The sequence below is a fragment of the Coptis chinensis genome, chromosome 9, assembly GCF_015680905.1.
Source record: "Coptis chinensis isolate HL-2020 chromosome 9, ASM1568090v1, whole genome shotgun sequence".
Lineage (NCBI taxonomy): Eukaryota > Viridiplantae > Streptophyta > Magnoliopsida > Ranunculales > Ranunculaceae > Coptis > Coptis chinensis.
The window spans coordinates 65,466,695-65,492,105 of record NC_141464.1 but is presented as its reverse complement, the minus strand read 5'-3'; the positions used below and the strand labels follow the sequence as shown (position 1 = coordinate 65,492,105).

Below are 25,411 nucleotides of genomic sequence, written 5' to 3'. Positions count from 1 at the left end.
TTGAGATTGTGTACTCTCGTTTGCCTAACCATATACTTTGGGGCTTGTAGCTTTGCCTTATTTGCCAGATTCATATGCTGATACAAATGGGTTGATTGATAATGTACAAAAATTGTATGAAGATGTGAAAAAGAATATCGAGTCTTCTAATGCTAAGTACAAAGCAGATACAAACAAACATAGGCGTCTGAAGACTTTTGAAGAAGGTGATATGGTTATGGTTTTTCTTTGTAGAGAGCATTTTCCAGTTGGTACTTACAACAAGCTCAAGAGGAAGAAAATTGGTCCCCTACGGATTCTCAAGAAGATAAGTGACAATATGCTTATGTTGTCGACCTACCTGAAGACTTGCATATTTCTTCTACATTTAATGTCCAAGATATCTTTCCTTATCATGGAGATGAGTATGCTTCTTTACCTGAAGTGAACTCAAGGTTGAGTTCTTTTCAAGAACGGGGGAGTGATGTAGGACAGTAAACTAGTATTAGTTTCTATTTTCTTTTTAGTTCTAGAATTAGTCTTATATGTCTAAATAGAATAATTAGTTTATTTTTACTTTTTGTTTGTCTGTACTTGGGGGGGGGGGGGGGACCCTAATTTCCCCATCTTAGTGTGTGTGGTGGGGGGGGGATCCTAATTGGCTCATCTAGTGGGGGAGGGGTAATACTAGTTAACCCTATTTCTATTTCACTTAACATTGTAAACTCTATAAATACAGAACAAGTCCTGTAAACATTCAATAACAATATAATATATCGAGTTTCCTGCCCGTTATATGAACTCCAAAAAAACTCCACCATGAAAAATAATGAATTAGAAACTAATTTTTAGTGAAGATGTTCTCTTCACAATATAGATCGTTCTTAGAAAAAATCAGCACATTTGAAGATGTCTAGACGTATCAAAATTTGCTTACAATGTTATAAAATTATCTAACGTTCCATATTTTTCAAATTTCAAAACAACTTTTGACAATGTTAAATATTTTCGTTTGTCGTTTGGGTTGATTTTTTGTAGGGGGATTCTCTATTATGAGAAGACTATCTTCACCAAAAATTAGCCCTCAATTCATCTTATAAATCCACTTTTGGTGGTGTTTATATAACAACGGCTCGATCAAGTTTTAAGAGGGTAAGGGCCATAGAAGGGTTGCAATAGGTGACTCTGGTGGTAGTTGTGTGTGTGTGTATGTGTGGAAGGTGCCCCTCTTTACTCCGGTCACTATTTCAATGAGTCTTTCTTGACCCTACCGAGAGAAGTATCACTGATAAGAAATTTCCAGTCTTAAATTTGTTCTGACTTTTCTTCCTAACTTGCACATAATGGTGTTGGGGATTATATCAATACCAATCGATTCCCCCTCTACACAGATAACTTGTATTTGAACACAATTCAACTCTATACAAATTATAAATATCAACTACAACATATACTAACATGCCCAACTCGCTAAACAACTATTAACAACAGATAATAATGTAAAGCAGTAAAAGCAAACCACAACACAAAGATTTACCGTGGTTCGGCCAATGGTGCCTACTTCCACAAGAGCTAGTTCTTTATAAAGTGGGAAGGAAGATTACAATCTCTCCTTCAGCCTCTCTCACCTTTACTAGATCACTCCTCTCTCTTTCTGGGGGTTGTCTCTCCAGAAGGTTATCTCAATCTTGATTGCTTTCAAGATTGGGTTTCTCTCTTTGTTCTTTGGTTCTTCTTTGGTTAGGTTTTTCCAAAACCTTGATTTTGTTTTTATATCAAAAACACAAATTTCGCGGTTACTGTAGCGAAGCCCACGAAAAATAGATCTGAGTGCAGGTCGCGCGTCGGGCAAGACCAAGTAGGGCGCAGGGTGCACTCACTCTACTGGAAGTCCATCAAAGGCTCCGAGCGAAGTCGTCGACTCGAAAGAAGTTAAAACCTCGAGCAGTGCGCTCAATCTTTCCCATGCAAGCTGAAATTTTTTCCTCCTCATGTGATGGATAAAGCCAACAATCTCCCCCTCCCGAACAGTGAGGGGGGGCTTCCTCCATGCAATTTCCAAATCAACAGGAGGAGTGTGCTGTCATTCCGGCAATAGCACAACAAACATCAAACTTACCTTTCAGTAAGACTTTGGTCATCATATCCGACCCGTCAGTATGGATCTTCTCAATACACAAATGTTTGTCTTCGAGTACTTCTCTAATCCAATGATAATGCACGTGTATGTGCTTGGATCTAGAATGGAAACTCGGATTCTTGCTCAAATGGATGGCGCCCGACCGTCACATAACTACAAATTGTTTTCGCTTTTAGCCCTAGTTCATCGAAGAACCTCTTCATCCATAGCAACTCTTTGCAACACTCGGTGGCTGCAATATACACAAAAAACCGAGGTGGAGAGGGCAACACACTTTTGCAACTTTGATTGCCAAGAAACTGCTCCCCTACAAAAGTAACCGTGATAACCGGAGGTGGACTTCATCGAAGTCAACATCACCGCCATGTTCGCATCAGTGTAGCCTTCAAGTAAGGGCTTACTTCCACCAAAGCACAAACACAATTTGGAAGTGCCCTTGAGATATCTCAATATCCACTTAACACCTTCCCAATGCTCTTTCCCCGGATTTGACAGAAATCGGCTTACAACACCAACGGCGAAAGTAATATCCGGTCTTGTACACACCATTGCATACATTAAGCTGCCCATTGCGGATGCATAAGGAATCTTTTCCATCTGACTCTGCTCATGCTCACCCTTTGGACACATCTCTTTGGTCATGCGGAACTGGCCACCAAGCGGACAACTGACTGGCTTTGCTTGATCCATGTTGAATCTCTTCAACACCTTCTCAATGTAGCTTTCTTGAGAAAGCCACAACTTTCCACTCTTTCTATCACGAGTGATCCGCATCCCAAGTATCTGCTTTGCTTTACCCAAATCCTTCATTTCAAAGGACTTACTCAAGTCTTTCTTCAGCTTGGATATCTTGTTGATGTTTGGGCCAACTATCAACATATCATCCACATACAACAATAGCACTATGAAATCCCCATCTGGAAATCTCTGAACAAACACACAATGATCTAAGCGGACTTTTGTATCCTTGCTTTCGCCATAAAGGAGTCAAACTTTATGTACCATCGTCTCGGTGTTTTGCTTCCAACCCATACAAGCTCTTTATCAACTTGCATACTAGGTGCTCCTTGCCTTTGACCTCAAACCCCTTTTGCTGGTCCATGTAGACATCTTCTTCAAGGTCTCCATAAAGAAAAGTTGTCTTAACATCTAGCTGCTCAACCTCTAGGTTCATACTTGCGGTCATACCCAATACCACCCGGATAGAAGTCATCTTCACTATAGGAGAGAAAATCTCATCAAAGTCAATCCCTTTTCTTTGACCAAATCCCTTCACAACAAGGCGAGCTTTGTGCTTTGGGTGAGGATTGTTCTCCTCATGCTTGACTTTGTATATCCACTTATTCTTGAGAATTTTTTCATCCTTGCGGTTTCTCAACTAACTCATAAGTGTGATTCTTATGCAAAAAATCCATCTCGTCATGCATGTCCTTCAACCACTTTTCTTTGTCTGTACCTTCAAGTGCCTCTTGATAGTACATAGGTTCTCCACCATCCGAGCAAGTAGCACGTGACGTATGTGGTGGATACCCGTTCGAGCTAGTCTCCCTCACTGCCGGACCTCCTTGCCCCATCTGGCCGGTGCCTCGTGAGGATGCACTTCGCTTGCTCGGTGGTGGTTCATGCATCTCATCTGCATCTTCTATACCAATAGGTTCTATCCCATCATGAGCAATAGGATTCTCATCATGAGCTTCAAACTTATGGTTCTCTGCATTCCCAATGCCTTCTGCACATTCCACAGTAGAAACTTCTGGTTCTGAATCAACAAGATCATTGGTGAAAGCCTGTAGCTTCTCACCCTCCTTAAAGTCTGCTATAGTTTGGTCTTCTAAGAACACAACATGTCGACTTCAGATTACTTTTTTGTTAATCGGATCATAGATTTTGTAACCAAACTTTTCATCTTCATAACCCAGAAAAATGCACTGCTTGGCTTTGTCATCAAGCTTGGATCTCTCATCGCCGGAATATGCCACAAATGCCCCGCACCCAAATACCCTAGAGTATCCATAATCAACATCTCGCCGACCATACTCTCTGCGGATAATCACTATTCGTGAGGCTTTGCCGGCGATAGGTTGATCACATGCACGTACTGTATTACATTGCTTCTACCCAATAGGTTCTAGGTAGCTTAGAGTGAGACAAGATGCATCTCATCCTCTCTACAATGGTACGGTTCATTCTCTCGCTATTCCATTTCGTTGCGGTGTCTTAGGAACGGGTCGCTCATGATTTAATCCCATGACTCGGCAATACTATTCAAATGGCCCTATGTACTCACCCCCATTATCCGAAAGCGAATACATTTCAACAACTTCCGTCTCTCTTTCCACCATGCTTTGTGGAATTTTCAAACATGCCAAGTACTTCATCCTTGGTTTTGGACTATAGGCCCATATCTTTCTTGATGCATCATCAATGAATGTCAAGAAGCACTGAAGCTCCCTCGTGGGACTTTACTCTCATAGGACCACATAAGTGCGGTGCACTAGTTCAAGGGCGATTGTCTTTTCGTGAGATGGGAATCTTTGGAAAGACACCTGTGTTGCTTTCCTACCAAACAATGAGTACATGTATTTAAATGTGTACCTTTAATGTCCTGCCGCGACCTTTTGCTTAGCAAGAACTTCCATCCCTTTTATGCCCATATGACACGATCTCTTGTGCCATACCGGAGGGGAAGCTTCTTCTTCACTCAAGATTCACCGCTTTTACAAACTAGCCCTGTGTTTTGTAAAGAGAGCAAGTTTTCTTTCCCCTTTCTTTCGCTACAATGGAACCTCTGCTCAGTTTCCATACCCCATTACCAAACGAGTTTACAAAGCCATCGTCATCTAATTTTCCAGCCGAAATTAGGCTTAACCATATGTCAGGGACATGTCTTACATCCTTGAGTGTCAAAGTGTAGCCGACATTGGTTTCTACATGAATATCTCCAATGCCTATAATCTTCGAGACGCCACTATTACCCATCCTTACTTCACCATATTCACCACAGCTGTAGGTAGTGAAGAATCCCCTGTGCGGTGTGACGTGATAGGATGCTCCTGTATCTATCACCTACTCTGTATCCTGACATGAGGTACTAAGATAGCACACACCACAATCTGACACAATTTCCACTAGGTCGTCGACTAGTGCGGTAGTATCTCTGCCTGTGTTTCCGTTCCTCGCACCATGTCTTCATGTACGGTTATTCTTCTCATCCCTCTTGAGTGTTCTCGCGACTCATATCCGAAATGGCCTTTGGTGGCACAATAGTAACATTGCCTCTGCTTGGGAGTTCTTACTTCACCCCTAGATTTACTACGTCATCACCTCTAGAACGAGATGGTTTTTGTTTCTACCTCTCCCGTTTCTCGGAAAAAGATCTCGAGTGAGGGAGCCGCTTTGCACTCCCTTCTAGTCTCCTCATTCAACAAAGACATGGTAGCCATCTCCATGGTAACAATTCCATCCTTGGCTGCTCCGTGTAGAGAAACTGCTAATGTCTCCCAACTTTCGGGTAGAGAGCCTAATAGAAACAAAGTCTCAACTTCGTCTCCCAAATTGATATTCATCAAATGCATCTGATTGATGATATTTTGTACTTCATTAAGATGCTCAGACATTGAAGAACCTTCTTGGTACTTCGTGTCTACAAACTTCTTAACGACCGACACTTTGTTTCCACCAGACTTCCTCTCATAAAGGTCTTCGAGTTTCTTCCATAGACTAAAGGCTGTAGTCTCTTGAGACACATGGTGAAAGACACTGTCGTCAATCCACTGTCGAATGTATCAAATCGCTTTTCAATTGCTTTTTCCACTCAAACCTCATCGGGCCTTTTTTACGGTTTTACTCCCTCATTCTCAATGGGAAGTGTCAAGTCCTTGCAAGATAGCAAGTCTTCCATCTTGCTTTCCGGATGGTGTAGTTCTTCCTATTTAGACTCATCATGCGAAAGTGTTCACTTAATGGTCCATCTCTACAAGTTATTTAACCTCAAATCTTCTCTCCGGTGAATTTACAAACACCTCGACCAAGATTAGGATAACACCCTAGGCTATTCTAACCAAGGCTCTGATACCACTTATTGGGGATTATATCAATACCAATCGATTCCCCTTCTACACAGATAACTTGTATTTGAACACAATTCAACTCCAGACAAATTATAAATATCAACTACAACCTATACTAACATGCCCAACTCGCTAAACAACTATTAACAACAGATAATAATGTAAAGCAGTAAAAGCAAACCATAACACAAAGATTTACCGTGGTTCGGCCAATGGTGCCTACTTCCACAAGAGCTAATTCTTTATAAAGTGGGAAGGAAGATTACAATCTCTCATTTCAGTCTCTCACCTTACTAGATCACTCCTCTCTCTTTACAGGATTGTCTCCGTAAAGGTTATCTCTCAATCTTGATTGCTTTTCAAGATTGGGTTTCTCTCTTTGTTCTTTGGTTCTTCTTCGGTTTAGGTTTTTCCAAAACCTTTGATTTTGTTTTTATATCAAAAACACAAATTTAGCGATTCTTGTAAGCGAAGCCTGAGAAAAAATAGACTCGAGCGCCAGATCGCTTTTCGGGCAAGACCAAAGTAAGTAGCGAGGGGCGCTTCACTCTTGGAAGTCCATCAAAGGCCCGAAAGCGGGTAAGCCCTCCGAAAGTTAAAGCCAAATCTGAGCGCAGGTGCGCTCAAGCTTTCCCATGCAAGCTGAAATTCTTTCCTCCTCATGTGAGGGATAAAGCCAACAAATGGCTCCTACAAGTTATATCTATAACACTTAGCAAACCATTATCACTGGCCGGTATTTCTTTGCAAACCAGAAATCTCAATGGGTGTCTTTGGTTTGTTATTCTTGGCCTTTTCTTCTACACTGCTACTACTCTTCAATCTCAGCACTGCCCAATACCGTGTTGCTAAGTTATGTTTAGGAGGAAATTACACAACTAACAGCACATATGAAGCTAATCTCAGCATCCTACTTACTTCTATGTCCAATAATAGCACTAATCCAAATAATGCAAGATTTTTTACCAGCACTGTGGGAAGTAATTCAGATGGAATTTATGGGCTTTTCCAATGCAGAGGTGATTGTACCTCTGAATCCTGCAAGAAGTGTGCGAAAACCGCAACTGAAGAGGTCACAAGTCGATGCCCGTTCAAAAAAGAAACAGTTCTTTATTACGATGAGTGTTTGCTGCACTACTCCGACAAGCCTTTTGTATCTAATCTGCATCTTGATCCGACGGTTCATATGGTTAATGATGCATGTATTACCGCCAACGTGAATCAGTTCACTCGGACACTGAGCGCGTTGATGGAAGGCATAGTGGCACGAGCTGTTTTTAATTCATCCAATTTGTTTGCGGTTGGTGAAACTTATTTCACAAGCTCTGTGAATATATACGGACTTGTTCAGTGCACTCAAGATTTAAGTCCGTATGATTGCCGTAGATGCCTATATAGTTCTATTTTTCAGCTTTCATGTTGTGATACGAGACAAGGTGGAAGAGTTGTTAATCCAAGTTGTATCATAAGGTTTGAGATTTACAATTTCTTTGGACCGGAAGCAATCATTTCTGCTCCAGCTCCTCCTCAAATAACAGCACCACCAAACACGAACACAACCAACCGTAAGCGATCAAACTTATATTAAGCGAATTTTCATGCAACGAAATTTAATTTGCTAACTTGATTTTCTGAGATAGGGCTTTGGTGAAAGCCTGCTGGGCAGCTAGCTTTATTGATGCAAGGTTTAATAAAATAATATTCATTTGGTCATAGCAAACGGGTTTAATATAAGCTTGCTTATCTTGTGAAGTGTTAAGTTGTGCACTCTAAAGTCTAATTCCTTTTGATTGAAATTGATGTTTATCTTATGTTATCTGAGCTGAAAATTTTAGAGTTTTACCAATAGGTGCAGTGTCTTGCTTTGTGTATGTAAAGAGGACTGCACATAAGTTTGTGAGTTAGTAAAATGCTCTGTCTTACCAAGTTGTGTAGGACCTCATTCAGTTAGTCCAATAAATAATTTGAATAGAAGAAAACCGCATGGAGAGGGAGACTGAAAGAGATTAAGCAATTAAGGTGATTATATATATTGATTTATGAATTTTTTTCCCCTTCTATGTCAACAGCTCGGCAAACGAATTCATCCAAAAGAGTTGTGATTATAGTAGTTTCTACAGTAACTACAGTGATACTAATAGCCACTGTCGCCATTTCTTACAGCTTACGCAGGAGGAAAATTGATGGAGGTCAGAATCTTTACACAATTACACACATCTTCTGTTCTATAAAGTATGTTGGTGCATTAACAGATCGAACACACAATTTCCCCTTCATATGTAATGTTTTAGAGCTTAGGTGTGCGGCACTAGGGGTGAATCTAGAGTCTAAGTTGAGCCTAAATGCGCATTTGACTGCATACTTTTAATAATATATATCCAAAAAGACAACATGGATAAGCCTCTGTATAAATAAACAAAGAGCTTCTCTTCCAATTATCAAGAGCTTTATATATACTATAAACCAATATCACTTCTCTTCCAATTATCCTCAACAAAAAACATTGATATAGATTGGTATTTTGCTGCATTTATAAAGACGTCACTCAAATGAGGAATGGTGTGGATGAAATCAGCAATGTGGAATCCCTGCAATTCAATTTTGGCACAATAAGAGAAGCGACGGACAACTTCTCTGATGCTAACAAACTTGGACAAGGCGGCTTTGGCTCTGTCTACAAGGTTTTGATTATATACTTTTTTGCTAATTATTAGAATTGAATTGGATATACAACTTTTTCTATTGGATTATCTACTTGTTTAAGGTCTGTCTCTTTACTTGGGAAATTGTGACAGTTAAAGTTTACACAGGGTAGGCTTTTGGATGGGAGAGAGATAGCTGTGAAGAGACTCTCAAGAAACTCTGACCAAGGTGTAACAGAATTTAAAAATGAGGCTCTATTAGTTGTCAAACTCCAACATCGGAATCTTGTAAAGCTTTTAGGTTTCTGCCTGGAAGAGGATGAAAAACTTCTCATATACGAATTTGTGCCAAATGCAAGCCTCGACCATTTTATTTTTGGTTTGGCTCGAAACTTCCTCATAAACTATTTCAGCTTATCTTCTTTAGGTGCTAAACACAGTGATGATGTAGTTCAAGAAATAGTGCTTTACTCTACCTTAGTTTACAAGTAATTTGCTTTACAGATCCAATCAAATGTACATATCTGGATTGGGAAAGACGCTACCAAATCATTGGAGGGATTGCTCGAGGTCTTCTTTATCTTCACGAGGATTCACGTCATAGGATTGTTCATCGTGATCTCAAAGCTGGGAATATTTTGTTAGATGCAAAAATGATTCCTAAAATTGCAGATTTTGGCATGGCAAGGCTTTTTGTTATGGACCAAACTGAAGACAGTACCAACAGAATTGTCGGAACATAGTATGTGTGAGAACTTGCTTTCTCTGCTTCTTACCAATACTAATAATTGAAAAGAGGGTGAATATATTCTCTACAGCGGAATTCATCAATCTGATTAATATCTCAAACAGTGGATATATGGCTCCGGAGTATGCAATGCATGGGCAGTTCTCAGTGAAGTCAGATGTCTTCAGTTTTGGTGTATTGATTCTAGAGATTATAAGTGGCCAAAAGAACAACTGTTTCTTTCAATCAGAACATGCTGAGAACCTTCTAAGTTATGTAAGTACGACTATGTACTTCATTTCTGTCTATATGAAATCTTCATTTTTATTTCCTGGTTTAGTCCTTACAATGGTGCGTACTCTATTCTAGGGATCTTCAATTCCTTGGAAGCATTTGCTTTCGTAGATTCATGTATTATAAATGAATTGTTGCAGGCATGGAAACACAGGGAGGGAGGCACAGCTCTAAAGTTAATAGAACCAGCACTGAAGGAACAATATTCAAGAACTGACGCGATGAGATGCATACACATTGGGTTGCTGTGTGTTCAAGAAGATATTGCGTTGCGTCCCACAATGGCAGCAGTTGTTTCCATGCTTAATAGCAACTCTGTCACCCTCCCATTACCTTCAACGCCCGCCTTTTTTGTTAACAGTCGCGAGCCGTTGAGTACAGGGGATAATGCAGGACATACAGATCAACCACTCCAACCTTTCTTGCCTGACCAGTCAATTAATGAAGTATCAGTTACCGAAATATACCCTCGATAGTCAATAACGCTTGAAAGATTAAGGGTATTGCTGTGTCTCAATAATGTGTTACGGATTGTAGGATGTAGGATATTTGCATCAAAGTAAGACATGACGAAATGTTGAGATAAACATAAACAAGAAAGGACATCTTAAGTACTCATTTTTGTGTACTTCAGTCAGGATATTCTGTTGACTGCATATTTGCAATTGGCTGCAGTTTTCTTACTCTCGTCGATGATATGTGGATGCGACCACCGACCACAGTAGATGATTAATTTTGAACATAAAAATACTAGCAGGAACGAAATCCTGTTTCAGTTGTCAACATATTGATATGCAGACCTTGGGAATGGTCATAAAATTGCACAGCAAAATTCTGTTGCGCTCATAAGCTGACCTCGCGACTAAATGTGCAGATGACATTTGCGTATTTGTGCCACTTTCTAACAAGGATATGGAATTATGGATATTATTGTTCTTTTGTTTCGGTTTTACAATTTTTTACATTAACTTTCCAAGCCAGCTTTCCTAATGGCATCTCTAAACGTATCATAATCTAGATGTCCCCAAACATAAGTGCACATTGCACATGGACAACATATGTGAAGTTTTCATGCTCAAGATAGCCTGCAGGCCGGTCGACTCTTGCTGAATTTTTGTTTCCTTTATAATCTGTTTCACAACATTCATTTTTTCAACAAATAATAATTCAAGAAATTCAATGTCCTTGCATATTTTGTAAGAATTGGAAGTCTTAGCTTTGCAATACAACCCAAGTAATGTGTCTTGGATACAACCTGCTAGTGATGTTGTGAAAATCAACACAGACGGCTGCTCTCTTGGCAATCTGGGTAATGACGGCACAAGAATTATGCGCAGGAATAGTGCAAATGAAATCATATGAGTTCTTGCACAAAAACTTGTGGTTGTGAGTAACTATGAAGCTGAGTGCTTAGTCATTATTCTGGCAGCAGAGGTGGCAGCAAAACAGGGACGGAGAAGATGCAAATCTTATACAGCGTAAATGCGTGATAGCATTATTCTTATTAACAGAACATAGTGTGTGACATATTGACATTCCACTCTCTTCTTATTAATGAAAATGACGCACGAACCTCTGCAGGGATTAAGAGAAGTGAGACACTGGAATAGAATAAGAGAATAGTTTAAGGTTAACTGTGAGACCAAAAGATTCACCCACATCCTTCTTTTCTGCATCACTAGGCAATTCCCAATCAAACCAATATAGGAGGCTAGCAAGAATAGATTTAACAGATGTAAGGGCAAATGATATTCCTGGACTAATCTCTCTCCTCCCCTCTCCCCGTTTTAGCAGGAATATTATAGCCTTCTAGGTCGACACTTGCTGTAGTCTCCCTGGGACAGGATAAAATAACAGGAGGATGCAACCTTCGAGCCTCTTTGATGACACAATTTAAGTAGCTCATTTGATTGATAACATTTTCATCCACTTTTGACTTTGTTCAACCAACACGGTGTACCTCTTCTTGTAAGTTTTTCATCATATTAGGATGATTGATAAGTTCTGCCATCGCCGATTCCACAGCAGTTTATTTTGTATTAGTACCAGCAACAAACATGTCCTGCAAAAAGTAATAACAGTGTTTATCCGCAGAGCCTTGGTATAAGTTCTCAATATAATGATGCCTATATGCTCATACTTGACAATTAGTACCAAACAAAAATGTCATGACTAACAAGCTAGAAAAGAAAAAAACCAAAAGTTTCACCAAACTCAAGGGGTTCTTAATAGACAATCGAGTTAATAGTAAAGCCACCAGTCATGTTAATTCTTTAACATCACTAAGTTAATACTAGGCATGCTCAATCTGTTTTTTGATATTTCAGTTCATGTGTTTATAGGGAAACAATCAGAGCTGCTGATTACTTGGCAAGCTTAGCTAGTATATAGAAACTAAATCCTTTATTGGTGCTTACCAAATCAATTCAAAATCCTAATAATATCTTACTGTGTAAATCCTGAGCATGATACTTCTAGGATACTCTACGTAGCTCTTCAAATCATTTGGTCTTTTGGTTTTGTGGGTCTGTAGAGTACAGAGCTGAAATATGGGTCTTAGGCGAATTCCCAGCCAGAACATCCCGTCTTAGCACCCTTATCATGAGATATGTTCTGTTCGTAAAATGAGCATGTCTGCCATCATTCTTGGTGCCGGCATTGTTTCAATATTCCGTTTAACCTTAGTATCTGTTATCTTACTTCTTCCACAAGTTAGCAATGCAGGCAATAATGGTAGCTTAGCATCAGCCCTCTGGTAGCCTCAGGTGCACCTCCACAAATTGCAACTTCAACGGGACTGTTTTTACCCTTCTTGCGAGTGTTGAGTTTTATTGGAGGACAGCTGAAGCTGCTGTGCCAGGGTAGTTTCTAACACCACCAGGCAAGTCTGGGAACTTGCAGATAATCTTTCCAGTCTTAGGGTCGAATAGGATTGAACGATAGTTAGCCATAATGAAGAGGTTTCCACCTTTGGAAAGGTGTACAGAGGGTAGAGATTGTTCTCTGACCCTGGAATACGGTCATTGGTCTCTACTAGAAGTGGTAGCTCATAAGCCTTGTGGTTATATTCTCCCTCAGCTGGAATAAATTCATAATGTGGGATGTTGCAACCCCCCACCACAATGAAACTACCATCAGGTAGAATTTGCTGTGTAGCTAGAATACTGGTACGGACAAAAGAAAAACGAGGACATATTATCCATACAAAAATAAGGACATACTAACAAAAACACATAATCATCTCCTCCACATTATATTATTATAAACATTTGGATTCAGTTCAGTAAATCTTGATTTCTCCTACAGTACTATATACTATTAAATTATCGTGCTAGGAAGAGATGATATAAATCAGTTACCTTACACATCTTCAATTTTATAATGATGGAATCTAGTAATGTTTATAAGCCGAAGAGACACCGGAAAGACCATATTTAAATCACAAAACAAAAAAAGTGCAGGGGTAACTCATCATTCTAAAAACTTACCATCCTATGTCAGTAAGTGTTCTTGGATATTTCTTCCAGTCACACGTCTCCACCAGCTTGCACAAGTGTACCATCGACATTGAGCCCATGTGTCGGTTTCAACCTGTAACAAAGCCTGTTAGCGACCCATTATAATTGGAAATCAAGAGAATCACAGCTAAAGACGTTATATGTGAATGTGAGTTTGCACTGACATGCATTATACTGTGCGCAGAATAATGCACCACCAGTTTGTGATAAAGATATAAAAGGAGGCCAAAAGGATCATACAAACAGACCTTAAGGGGTCTACCAGCAGCAGTCTCTATATTGTACTTTCCAGAATGAGCCCAGCATTTTACGGTGTCCTTCAGCTTATGGAAATTGGGATGGGCCAAGAACAGTCGAATCGAACATTACGATTTGTTAGTTATTAGGAAGAACAATAAAGTGCATGTCCGAAATGCCAGCATTTTTGCTTACAAGTTCCCATGCACCCTTATAGTTAGACTCAAAATCATTTGTTCCCTTAGTTTGAGCCAAATTATCTTAGTACGTCTGTTGATTGAATCCAGTTCTTCTGATGGATCACTTTGTTCTGACTGATCATATTCTGTTAACTTACTATCTTAGTTATTCCAACATTTCCATTCACCTCACTTAAGTTCCAATAGTTTTTGAATTCTCATTTGCAACATAAAGGTTTATAAAAATATCAAAAGAAGCAACCCTTATAAGCAGGTTGATAAGATGCAAGTCAGCAACATTCAAAGAGGCATAAGGAAATCCAGTTCTTCCCACATTCAGTAATAAACGGTAACGAATTTGTAGTGTAGCATAGAAGCAATTAAATCAATTTGCAAAAGCAAACAGGGAAAACAAAGAAACATTACATCGATCATATCACTAACAAAAATAAATATGAAACTGACAAAATGGAAAACTTGCTAGATGAAAACATACAAGGAAGAATAACATCACTCAATTTCTCGAGGCATTTTCAATTTCAAACGATAATACTTTTTTGACTGTGAATCTCCACAAGCCGCTTCGCTTCCTCAACCTTCGACTCTTTCAGCAACCCATCAACCACAACCTGCAGTATGCACGCGGAAACATGGCAATTAGAGCCAATACTCTCTTCACAAAGCTTAAGAGCAAGACCAAAATCCCCTTTCTCACAAACACAGGGAATGAATGCCTCAAAAGTGAACCAATCCAGGACAATATCACTCTTCAACATATTATCATATACACTTTTAGCTTCATCCAGATTCCCATTATTGCAATACCATTTTATCAAAACATTATATGTAATAAGATTAGGTTTCTTTCCGTTATTTCCAAGCTGTTCAACTAATTCAACTGCCTCCGATATTTTCCCCACATTAACAAAACCCTGCAACTTAGCATTATGACTATATCTGGAACAATACCGCTCTCTTCCATCCTAGCCCAAATCCTCTCACCCTCCTCAAACTTACCATCCCTATAAAACCCATTCAGCAGTGTATTAAAAGTAGTCAAACTCCGCTCCACCCCATTCTTCTCCATCTCCTCCAACATCAAAAGAGCATTTTCCCAATTCCCTAATTCAATTAAAGCTTGAATAACTATATTATAAGAACGAAAATCCAGCTCTATCAACAACTTCAAACTTCAAAGGCAGTTCTCTAAACAACTTTTCAGTTAACTCAAACTTCTTATATACAACTCGGTGCTTAATAGTATACCAGTTTATAATATGGGAGTGTATAAGTGGGCCTATAGTATCCTAAAAGAAGCTGAAGGAATCTTAAGAAATTTTTTGTGGACGGGGAATCCAGCCACCAAAAAGCTTGTTATTGTCTCTTGGGAAAAGGTTTGTAAACCGCGTGAGGAAGGGGGCCTAGGAATCAGAAGATTGAAGGAACTGAATTTAGCTTTATTGATGAAATTGGCCTAGCACATTTTGTTTAAGAATGATGAGTATGCTAACTTCATGAGAAAGAAATTCTGCACTAGAGATGGGGATCTTATTAACAACTAAGCCAAGTCCACGATCTGGTCTAAATGGGCTTTCCCGGAAGTTACTAGTAGAGCTCAATGGCTTCTAGGCACTGGAGACAAAGTAGATTTTTGGAGAGATGTTTGGATAGGTAGCCAATCACTGCAGCAAAGACTTTACTTGCAAGCTAGGCACCTAAAGGGATGTAGAGCAAAAGTGAGTCATCTCATTTATATTGGTACTTGGTCGATATCCCCACTGTTTCAACACGTACTGCAGCTGGCTGGATTTAATGTGGATGAACTTCCAGCGCTTATGGGGAAGACCATAGTGCATGGAAGCCATATGATGCATGAGCATGGAAGAAGATTAGGATGGTTTCTTATTTGGATTCCAATTAGATTTAGTAGTTGTTTTATTATATAAAGGCATCTAGGCCTTCATTGTTAGATGACTATTATTGAATATTATTCTTTCTTCATGTTTGAAGGTTTACCCTAAATTTAGGTGTTTCTTTCATTAAATTTAATTGATATTTATCGATTGTTGAAGCTTCTGCCAATAAGATACATCAAGTTCGGTATCAGAGCCATTAAAATCTTGGCAAATTTTTTTCATGGAGATTCGAAGAAGAGATCGTCCTAGTTCATTGCACGCTAGAGTTGATCGACTAGAAGAATAGCTTGAAGAAGTCATGACCGAGATAAATAAGATGCTTTGGCTCAAGCATCGAAAACAGGTTGTTGTCAAAGACAGTGGTAAAGAGAAAGATTGTTTGCGGTGTTACGATCTACACTCCTATGAATCAAAGACCGATTCCAACCTATGGGTTGATGGTTTTCACCATCCCCAAAAACACCATCACCACCCTGTTCTTGGAGATTATCGACGACAAAATCAAGAAATCCACACCCACCATCGTGATCAGCACAAGTACGTGCCACAACAAGTATGTACTCTCTACTGTCCTGCAACTGTTCATAGAGAACACCATGTGCGCTGTCCTACCAGACCAGTAGGAGTTCCATACCATCATACAGCAGCACATGAAGATGTCATGAGCAGCAACACCAAAGATGTCCGTCAAGGACTTGTTCATCCAATTCAAGTAACCAATGCCCCACTATCCCAATGTGTTACTACTTTTGGAAACGATCATCAATATGAGATTGCAAGAGAACTTAAAAAACCAGAAAAAGGGAGTGAAGAAAAGGAGGAAAAGAAGTTAGTTTTAGACGTTAACGATGTAGCATCTATTGCTTCCTCAACTGGTCTCTGTTATACTTATTCTTCTCTTCCACAATCCAGTTGTTACAGCACACCACTTCTCACTCCCATAGCTTTAGAATTGGATAACACCCATGATCTAAAATTGCCAATTTCAGATCAAGATGCTTCTGTAGGAGAGGAGAAAACCTTAGTCAATGATCACCTAGTTCCAGTAATCCAGCGTGAAACCATCGCAGAAAAAGATACGTGGAGTACACAAATAGAGTTACAAGTGTTGCGCAAATTGTTAAGGAAGAAATAGAACATAACCAAAATCAAAAGCAACAAACACAGAATTTCGATAGAGATGGAACCTTAACAGGTTATGTGAATCTATACACCAATCTTCATGACTGTAATTTGTGTGACTTTGTGGGAAGGATTACTAATGTAGATTGAAGTGGCGGAAGCAACAATTAATCAAAATCTACACTTTATAGAACCCTAAAAGTCTCGCCTTTTATTGAATCTCACTTAATAATTCATAAACACAAAACACAACTAACTCAAAACCTAAATACAGGCCCTTATTTATACTAATCCTAAAAACAATAGACCAATAGTAACATGCCACGTGGACAACAACTAAAATAGAAGAACTAAACTAGTGGGCTCACGACCCATGGGCTTGACCACCGAACCTTGAAAGAAACGAATTTATGTTCTACATCATTCTCTCCAGTTTGAAAAGAACTCGTCTCGAGTTTGTATACGCAATTGGCGAATGAAATTCACTGTAGCTGATGCCCATCACTCTCCCGCTGTCAAACGAATTCGACCTCGAATTTTGCCCAGATAATTACTCACAAGAAGAAGAATGCACCATAATGTTTGCAAGTTTGCAAAATCACCATATGCAAAGCGATGCAAGAAGAAAGATGTAAAACCACCAATATGATTTCTCTGCTCTATGGGAATACTACCACATCCCAAAACAGAAAATACGCAAACCTCCAATTGCAACTTTAGATGCACAAAACTAAAGAGCTTTGTATATTAAATATCAAAACCCTCCCAAACCGGATCAACATACTCAACAAAATTAGACTCATTTTCATACTTATCAAAGATTGGTGGAGCGCCAAATAGGAGAGCTTCAACACCTGCCGGTAGCCGAGCGGCGCCATCATTGAGGGGTACACCCTCACGTTCCCCATTGAGGGGAGGATCCCTATTGGTTTTATCTTTTCTATCAACTCTGTTCTCTTTATCGTTTTCTGGATCTGTAGCCGTCAGAAGAAGGATTGAACCGTCAACCTGAGACGCATCACCAATACTAGCCACCGAACCATTATTATGTGGTGGTGGAGGTGGTTGTTGCACCTCTCTTTGGACTGGAAACTTTGCTTCGATCAGGTTCTGGAACATTGGTGTCATGTTTTCCATACTTTCTTCTAAACGAGACATACGAGTATCCATAGATGGAGGACAATTTCAAGTTACTTTGTGATTCACCATAATAACAATAAAAATTTGATTTTTTTTTTTTTCAAAGGAATAAATCTCAGTGAACAGTACCGTAACAGTGTTCGATGAATAGTGCTTCGTAAACAGTACCTCGATGAACAGTACCCACAGTTTATGCACAATCTCCCAAAAATCAACCGCTCCGATACCAAATAATGTAAATTGAAATAGCGGAAGTAACACCTAATCAAAATCTACACTTTATAGAACCCTAAAAGTCTCGCCTTTTATTGAATCTCACTCAATAATTCATAAACACAAAATACAACTAACTCAAAACCTAAATACAAGCCCTTATTTATTCTAATCCTAAAAACAATAGACCAATAGTAACACGCCACGTGGACAACAACTAAAATAGAATAACTAAACTAGTGGGCTCACGACCCATGGGCTTGACCACCGAACTTTGAAAGAAACGAACTCATGTTGCACATCAATTACAGCAAAAAAGGACAACTTCAAAGGTATAGATTTTATTTTGTTTCACTCTATTAGATATGGAAAAGCTCTCGACCTTTCCCAGATCCGGACCATGTTGCCTTACGATCCCAGCATCATCAATATTGAGTCTGTTAGTGATGTTTGCGTTCTGGGTGGAATTGATTTTATTCACAAACGTTTAACACATGGCAGTGGAAGTTTAGTGGTCATTAATGAGGTTGAATCTATGGTTAGAAGTGTTACTGTAGCAGGTATCCAATTCAGTTCTCATGGTAATGCTGCTTATCATCGTCTGCTACTTGACTCATCCCCCTTGTTCACCTCCTTTCGATTGATTAACAGTAGCATGCCTGCAAGGAACAAAGTGCTTAGTAACTTGCTCAAGGTCTACAAGTCGGAGTCGCTAAAGCAAGAGGTTGCTTATGCCCATCCATTCTCCTTTGTGGCCACTACAGCATGGAATTATTGGCTTTATTGCAGCGACATAGTAAACTGTACTCCCACTAAATCACACATGCGACATGTTGTGAGGGATCGAGAACAAAGCATCTATGTTGATCCTTATTTTCTGGATCATGAGGACTTTCCTTCAACGTCGATCAAATTCTTTCTTAAACCGCGGTTTTCTGCTGGATGGAATTTCCAAAATGGGGCACCAGTAGCTATCTGGTCCTTGGTTCTTTTCGTGAGTCATTACAAAGCCAAAATTCGCAGACGAATTTTCTTGAATCGAAGGAGGGTGATGGTGAAGTACGTGACTTATGCTAAAATTTGGAGCATGTTCATGGAATCAAACTCGAGGATGAGTTTCTTTCAAGACGAGGAGTATGATGCATGAGCATGGAAGAAGATTACTTAATTAGTCTTTTATTAATTAGCAATAGCTATTTAGTAGTTTCTATTTTCGTTGGTTTCCTAATTCAATTAGGAATATGATTTAGGATGGTTTTCTATTTGGATTCCAATAAGATTTAGTAGTTGTTTTTTTATATAAAGGCATCTAGGCCTTAATTGTTAGATGGTTATTATTGAATATTATTCTTTCTTCATGTTTGAAGCTTTAAACCCTAGATTTAGGTGTTTCTTTCATTAAATTTAATTGATATTTATCGATTGTTGAAGCTTCCGCCAACAAGATACATCACCATATCTCAAAGGGGAATTTTCAGTTAAATTTGCTTTTGAGGTCATCAAGAGAAAAGGTAAGGTGATGTGGTGGAGCAAGATAGCATGGAATAAGAGTGTACATCCTAAAGTTTTTGGTACAACCTGGAAACTTCTCAAAGGTTGTGCCGCTACTGATGAGAATTTACAAAAGAGGCATTCCACTTGTGTCAAAGTGCTACAATGGGTATAGAACAGCTGAATCGCTCTCCCATGTGATGTGGGACTGTACAGATGCAAAGTCATTGTGGGAATGGACAGCTAGGCAGTTTGGTCTTCATAGCAACTTCAACAACATGTCAGAAGCAATTTCAGCAAGGAGAGGTAAAAGTCCACTTATCAAGCGATTATGGGGGGCTGCACTCATGGCTGGTATGGTGGTGTTATGGAAACGGTGAAACACTCTGATATTTTAAGGTAAGACTATTACTTTAAATTAATGCAAAAATCAATTGAGGAGCCATATTCAGAACTTCTTTGTTCTATCTACCGGTCACATGGATAGAGGTGGTACCGACACTCAAGTCTTGAGGAGATGGGGCTTACCAGATAAGTTGCGCTGAGCTCCACAGATTAAGGACTGCAAGTGGTATCCCCCAGAAAATGATGTTATTAAGCTTAACGTTGATGGGGCTTCATTAGGCAATCCATGACATTCTGGCTATGGGGTGGTGCTTATATTGTAGATATGAATTTGGTGGTGTGGTGTACAGAAACATTGGACTTCAGACAAACTATATTGCAGAGTGTTTGGCTATTTTAGAAGGTGTGGAATATGGTTTGCAGAGAGGTTGGAAGCATCTGTGGGTAGAATCTGACTCGGCAGCTGCTATACATGCCTTCAGTGGGTTGCAGATTCCATGGTGGATGCAACAAAGGTGGGAAATATGCAAGAAAAATCTAAGCTACTGTAATTAGTTAACTCCAACTTAGAAGGAATCTAACTTCACAGCAGACCAGGTGGCTAAACATTCAGTGAGTTTACAAAGTAATGAGCGCATAGTCTTTCTTGACAAACCCCCATGGATCACCGAATGGGAGGTCCCTGAGCAAGTATATTATAGATTTGAGAAGCTGATTATGAGTCTGCTGGTGGTAGTGTCCTATAAACACTACATGTACTTTCTTCCCTCCCCTTCTCCCCCATTCTTTTTTCATTAATACAAAATTTGCTTAAATTACTGATAAAAAAAAAAAAAAAAAAAATCTTAGATACAACACTAGCATTTAATAACGCATTATACGTTCACATTTCAACTCAGGCAATTCATAAAACAGTTTAAAAGCATGATGAAACATACCCGCTTTCGGCTTTCCCATATAAAGAAATGAGTCCCATAGCAAAACCTTCTTTAGTAATATCATCAACCTTATTCTTCTGATGTTCTAAAACTTCGACGAACAATAGTTTTTCATATACTATGGTAAGGTTTGGAGGGGTTGATGGTTTTTGATAGGTGTTGAAATTGTTGAGGTGTTGTTGGTAAAGGGACGGCAGAGACGATATTTTGAGGTTTGTCCTAAAAACAGTGAAGTTTGAACAGGATTTAGGAGGGTTGCTGATTTTTGCGATATGTTGATCAATAACATTTTGGTTAAGGTTGTGCCACTGCCACATATGCTGTTTTATTATTTAGACACACAAATCCATTAATGAAGCATAAAAAAAAAAATTATTTATTTCACGGTGGTTATGATTTGGTAATATCAAGGAATCGCTGATTAATTTATTTTTTTTCCGTGCCCCTGTAATAGGAATGAGAATGCAATGACTCTTTTTGATATAGAACGAACATAATGTTTGACAATTGACATTTTTTTGGAGGAAGTAGACTACTTAGTCTGAGTCCAATGGCTCTCTATCCCTTTAAAAGTAGTGTTAAAAAGTCGATATAAAGTAAATTTTAAAGTCAATAAAGTTGGTAAAAATAGCCTAAAAATAAATTTAAAATCGATAATAAAGTAAAATTTAAAGTCAACATATTTTCTTTCTATCTCTATTTTACTCTCTATATATAGAGTAAAATATGTTGACTTTAAATTTTTACTTTATTGATTTTAAATTTCTATTTTAAATTTTACTTTATTGACTTTTTAATTTCTACTTTTGACTTTAACACTACTTTTAAAGGGATAGAGAGCCATTGGACTCAGCCTTAAAATTAGGATGGAATACTCAAAATAACTTTGCCGCGGAAATTCCTTTTTACTTCCTTGTGCAAGAATTGAATATGATTCCAACACGTGCGACTCTTTCTCCTTGTTCACCATACCCAGCCCTCTCTCAGTAATTCTAATAAACCTACTTCCCTCTCCTTGAATTCCACATGATCTTTTATAATGTTCCAAACAATTAAATATTTCGACTCCGGTCACTATTTCACCAAGTCCTTCTCGACCCTACCAAGAGAAATATCACCGATAAGAAATTTTGAGGTCTTTGACTTTGTTGGAATTTTCTTCCTACCAACTACAAACACCAAAATATCATTCTAATGGGGATACTAGAAGGTCCTAAATATGGTTGGACCCAGTCAAATTTGTGGCCTTCCATAATTATGTTCCAGGAGACGGACGGTAGAGTTTTTGTCGTCTGTATGTTAAATTTCGATGGATGACACACTTTCTGTTATCTATGTTTTTACTTTCAACTTAAGTTACGAAAATAATAGACGGATGACACACTTTCTGCCGTCCGTATCAATTTGGCAATTCAACTTTGAAATCTCCATTGGAACTATTTTTCGGTTTTCACATGCCAAATTTGATTTGCCTAGCTAAACCTGCTAAAAAAGCTTAGGTGGCACCTTTTAGCAGCTCTATTTAGTAGTTCTCCATTGGACTGGCTCTAAGAACATTCTCAATGCAAGTCACTATGAGGGGAAGTATGGACTTGTCACCCTTATGAAGCCAAAAACTCTTGCCCAACGTAAGGGTGACAATGAGGGTAGTTTTGTAACTCAGTGACAATGAGAGTATCACTTACTACGAAGATAGCTGCTGAGTTATGAACTTTGGACAAAACTTTTTATTCCGTCTTGCGTCTATTTTCGATTTTTTTTTCCCGGATGGGATGAAACTCCAGCAAGTTTTTTTTTTTTTTTTTTTTGGATGGGATGTTTCATTTCGTCCGACATTATTTTTTTCGATATTTTTTCATTTTTTATATTCGATCCGTCTGAAGTTTTTAAGTCACATTTACATTGGACAACCCCTCGTGGAAATATTGGAAATGCTCTAAGGGTGTGTTTGTTTAGTGGCAAACTTCTAGTGGAAAAATATTAGATTTGTCAGTATTTTCCCACTAGAGTTTTGCCAGGCTAATTTGTAGTGGGAAAATTTTAGTTTGCCAGTGTTTGTTTGCAAAAAATTTTAGTGGGAAAATATGGGATTTGCCAGTTTTGCCAGTGTTTGTTTACATGGTTTTTTTTCCCATGGCAAATAATTTTTCAACTTTTTGGAAATATATATTTTTTTGTTTTCAAACTCAATAGTCTAAAAAAAAGCTAAAACTAAAATACAAAATAAAGATAATTAAAAACAATACAACTCAACATTAATAGTAATAGTGTCTTTGAAACAACCATAAAATAAAGTCAAAATGCAATACTCCTTAACGACCATTGTTATCCAAACACATATAAAATGTCATTGTGCCTTGGATAAATTTTATTTCTATACTTTCCCATACTTGGATCACGTGCTATGGCTTGATCCCAAACCTCGTTGCTAGCTATGATCTTCTGTTCTTCATAACTCCATTCAAACCCCTGTTGCATTGTTACACTAGCAATACCGCGTGCTATCCATCGTAAGGTCTTCACTCGCTGAGTTACATGACTAATAGTCAAGTCGATACCAAATGTAAATGTGTTTTGGAGTATTTCTCTTGCACGCTCTTTTGATATTGGAAGAAATCCGTTCTCATTTTTATGACCTAGAAGTAGCTCGTTATGGAATATACCGATAAGAACATTGTCCATCTCAGTTGTCCATCGCATTGCCATATATAATTAATAAGCATACAAATTTAGTTAATATACTTAAAACAATGACAAGTTAAGAAAGTGCATTAGGATAATGAGTAAAACAAACTTGGTCCAAATGTCGTTACAACCACATAAACATAAATTTAATTAAAAGACTCCACAGACATATCATATTAGTACAACTACAAGACAAATAGTAATTTGATCATTACAGCAATTAAAATAACTAAAAACACCATGACCAAGTAGCGGATGTAGACCCAATCGTCGCGTTGCTCTGCTACATGACCTCTCATATTTTCTATGTGAGGTGCATATGGAATTTCTATGTGAGGTGCATGCGGAACATGAGAAGCTAGCAGTTGGGGAGGTTGTGAATTTGTCAAATTGGTCTCTTCGATGGGTGCATATGGAACTTCTATGTGAGGTGTACGTGGAACGTGAGAAGCTAGCACTTGGGGAGGTCATGGAATAATGGATTCAAGACCTCTTTGCTGAAGGTGAGTGATCAATCTATGTCAAACTTCTTTCACGGATTTACATCCATAGTAATCTGCGTTACTATGACCATTCACTTGGGCTTTACAGTCATCCCAATTTTGTGTACACTGTGATTCTTTTCGCCGAGTACTTTAACACACAGGTTTTCCCATTCCCGTCATCATATTAGAAAATGGCTATAGAACATACAATTATTTTTATGACATACAAAATGGCCATAAAACATACAATTAATTTTACAACATACAAAATGGCCATAGAAAACAATTATATATATATATATATATATATATATATATATATATATATATATATATATATATATATATATTTTTTTGTTTTGTTTATTATTGTGAAACATGGTCTTAGATGACGTTGTATGTAAATATACCTATTTTGCTTCATCCCCTGTTTACGTATAGATGCAACTTAGAATTTTTGTGATTTAGACTTTAGTATACCTTTTCGGTTCCAAGATAAGCGGGGCCATTTTATGGTGGTGTGGAACTCAATCAAAAAAATTGATTTAACTATTGAACTTCTACAAGAAGACTACTATTGCTTCATAGAGATCCTTAAACCATGAGATCTCACTTCTTTTTTACTTGATAGGAACTTTTTCTCATTTTTCCTTTTATCTACTCGAGAGGTTTTTTATGTCCGCTTCTGCTTAGATCTATTTGTCTTACTTGTACATAGCTAGTCACTAAATTGAGCTAATCATGTGGTTGTACCTGTAAAATTTTGTATTAAGACGTAAGAGTCGTCAAATAATAACGGATGTTGAATTAGATCACCCTAACTCTAAACCCACCAACTCTGACAACAACACAGAAGCTAACACCACCACTTGCACACACCACACACACACCGCACACACACACGCAGCAGCACCACCGCAAACACACACACACACACTGCAACACACACACGCACACAGCAGCACCACCTGCAACACACCATGCACACACTGCAACACACACGCACACAGCAGCACCACCTGCAACACACCACACTTGCACACCCGCACACACACACACACAAAGAGGCACACGGAGGCAACACACAACACACCTCACACACACACGTAACCTCCTCCACCATACCTCCACTAGCACACACAAACAAGTTCATAATGTGACCACCACTCTGCCAAATTCACGTGAAATAAAGTAGTTGTTGAAAACAATAACTAGAAACAAAGTCCAAAAATGTAAAGCCGCATAATAAGAGAAAGTGCCAAAACAGATGTCATATATAATCATACCACT

At 38.6% G+C, this 25,411-nt stretch overlaps 1 protein-coding gene and 1 long non-coding RNA gene across 6 annotated transcripts; one reads left to right on the top strand and one right to left on the bottom strand.

Moving 5' to 3' along the window:
• The first annotated feature begins 6,799 nt into the window (after window positions 1–6,799).
• LOC147477403 (cysteine-rich receptor-like protein kinase 10) lies at window positions 6,800–10,535 on the top strand. 3 transcript variants are annotated; one of them, XM_086582093.1, is made up of 7 exons: window positions 6,801–7,754; window positions 8,259–8,378; window positions 8,728–8,870; window positions 9,000–9,210; window positions 9,336–9,573; window positions 9,684–9,909; window positions 9,993–10,535. In XM_086582093.1, the coding sequence occupies exons 1-7, from the start codon at window positions 6,953–6,955 to the stop codon at window positions 10,326–10,328; spliced, it is 2,076 nt and encodes a 691-aa protein (XP_086438219.1). In that variant the 5' UTR covers window positions 6,801–6,952; the 3' UTR covers window positions 10,329–10,535. The 3 variants fall into 3 exon arrangements, with proteins under 3 accessions (XP_086438222.1, XP_086438219.1, XP_086438221.1); XM_086582095.1 differs by having other exon boundaries at window positions 6,804–7,754; window positions 9,684–9,834; XM_086582096.1 differs by lacking the exon at window positions 8,259–8,378 and having other exon boundaries at window positions 6,800–7,754.
• Window positions 10,536–11,321: 786 nt separating this feature from the next.
• Window positions 11,322–21,482, bottom strand: LOC147477402 (uncharacterized). 3 transcript variants are annotated; one of them, XR_015207476.1, is made up of 5 exons: window positions 20,952–21,482; window positions 13,619–14,415; window positions 13,341–13,443; window positions 11,512–11,914; window positions 11,322–11,427 (listed from the first exon to the last, which is right to left on the bottom strand). It is a non-coding gene; the product is annotated as an uncharacterized LOC147477402 (long non-coding RNA). The 3 variants fall into 3 exon arrangements; XR_015207474.1 differs by having other exon boundaries at window positions 11,322–11,914; XR_015207475.1 differs by having other exon boundaries at window positions 11,322–11,914; window positions 13,619–18,836; window positions 20,952–21,476.
• Between the last annotated feature and the right edge of the window lie 3,929 nt (window positions 21,483–25,411).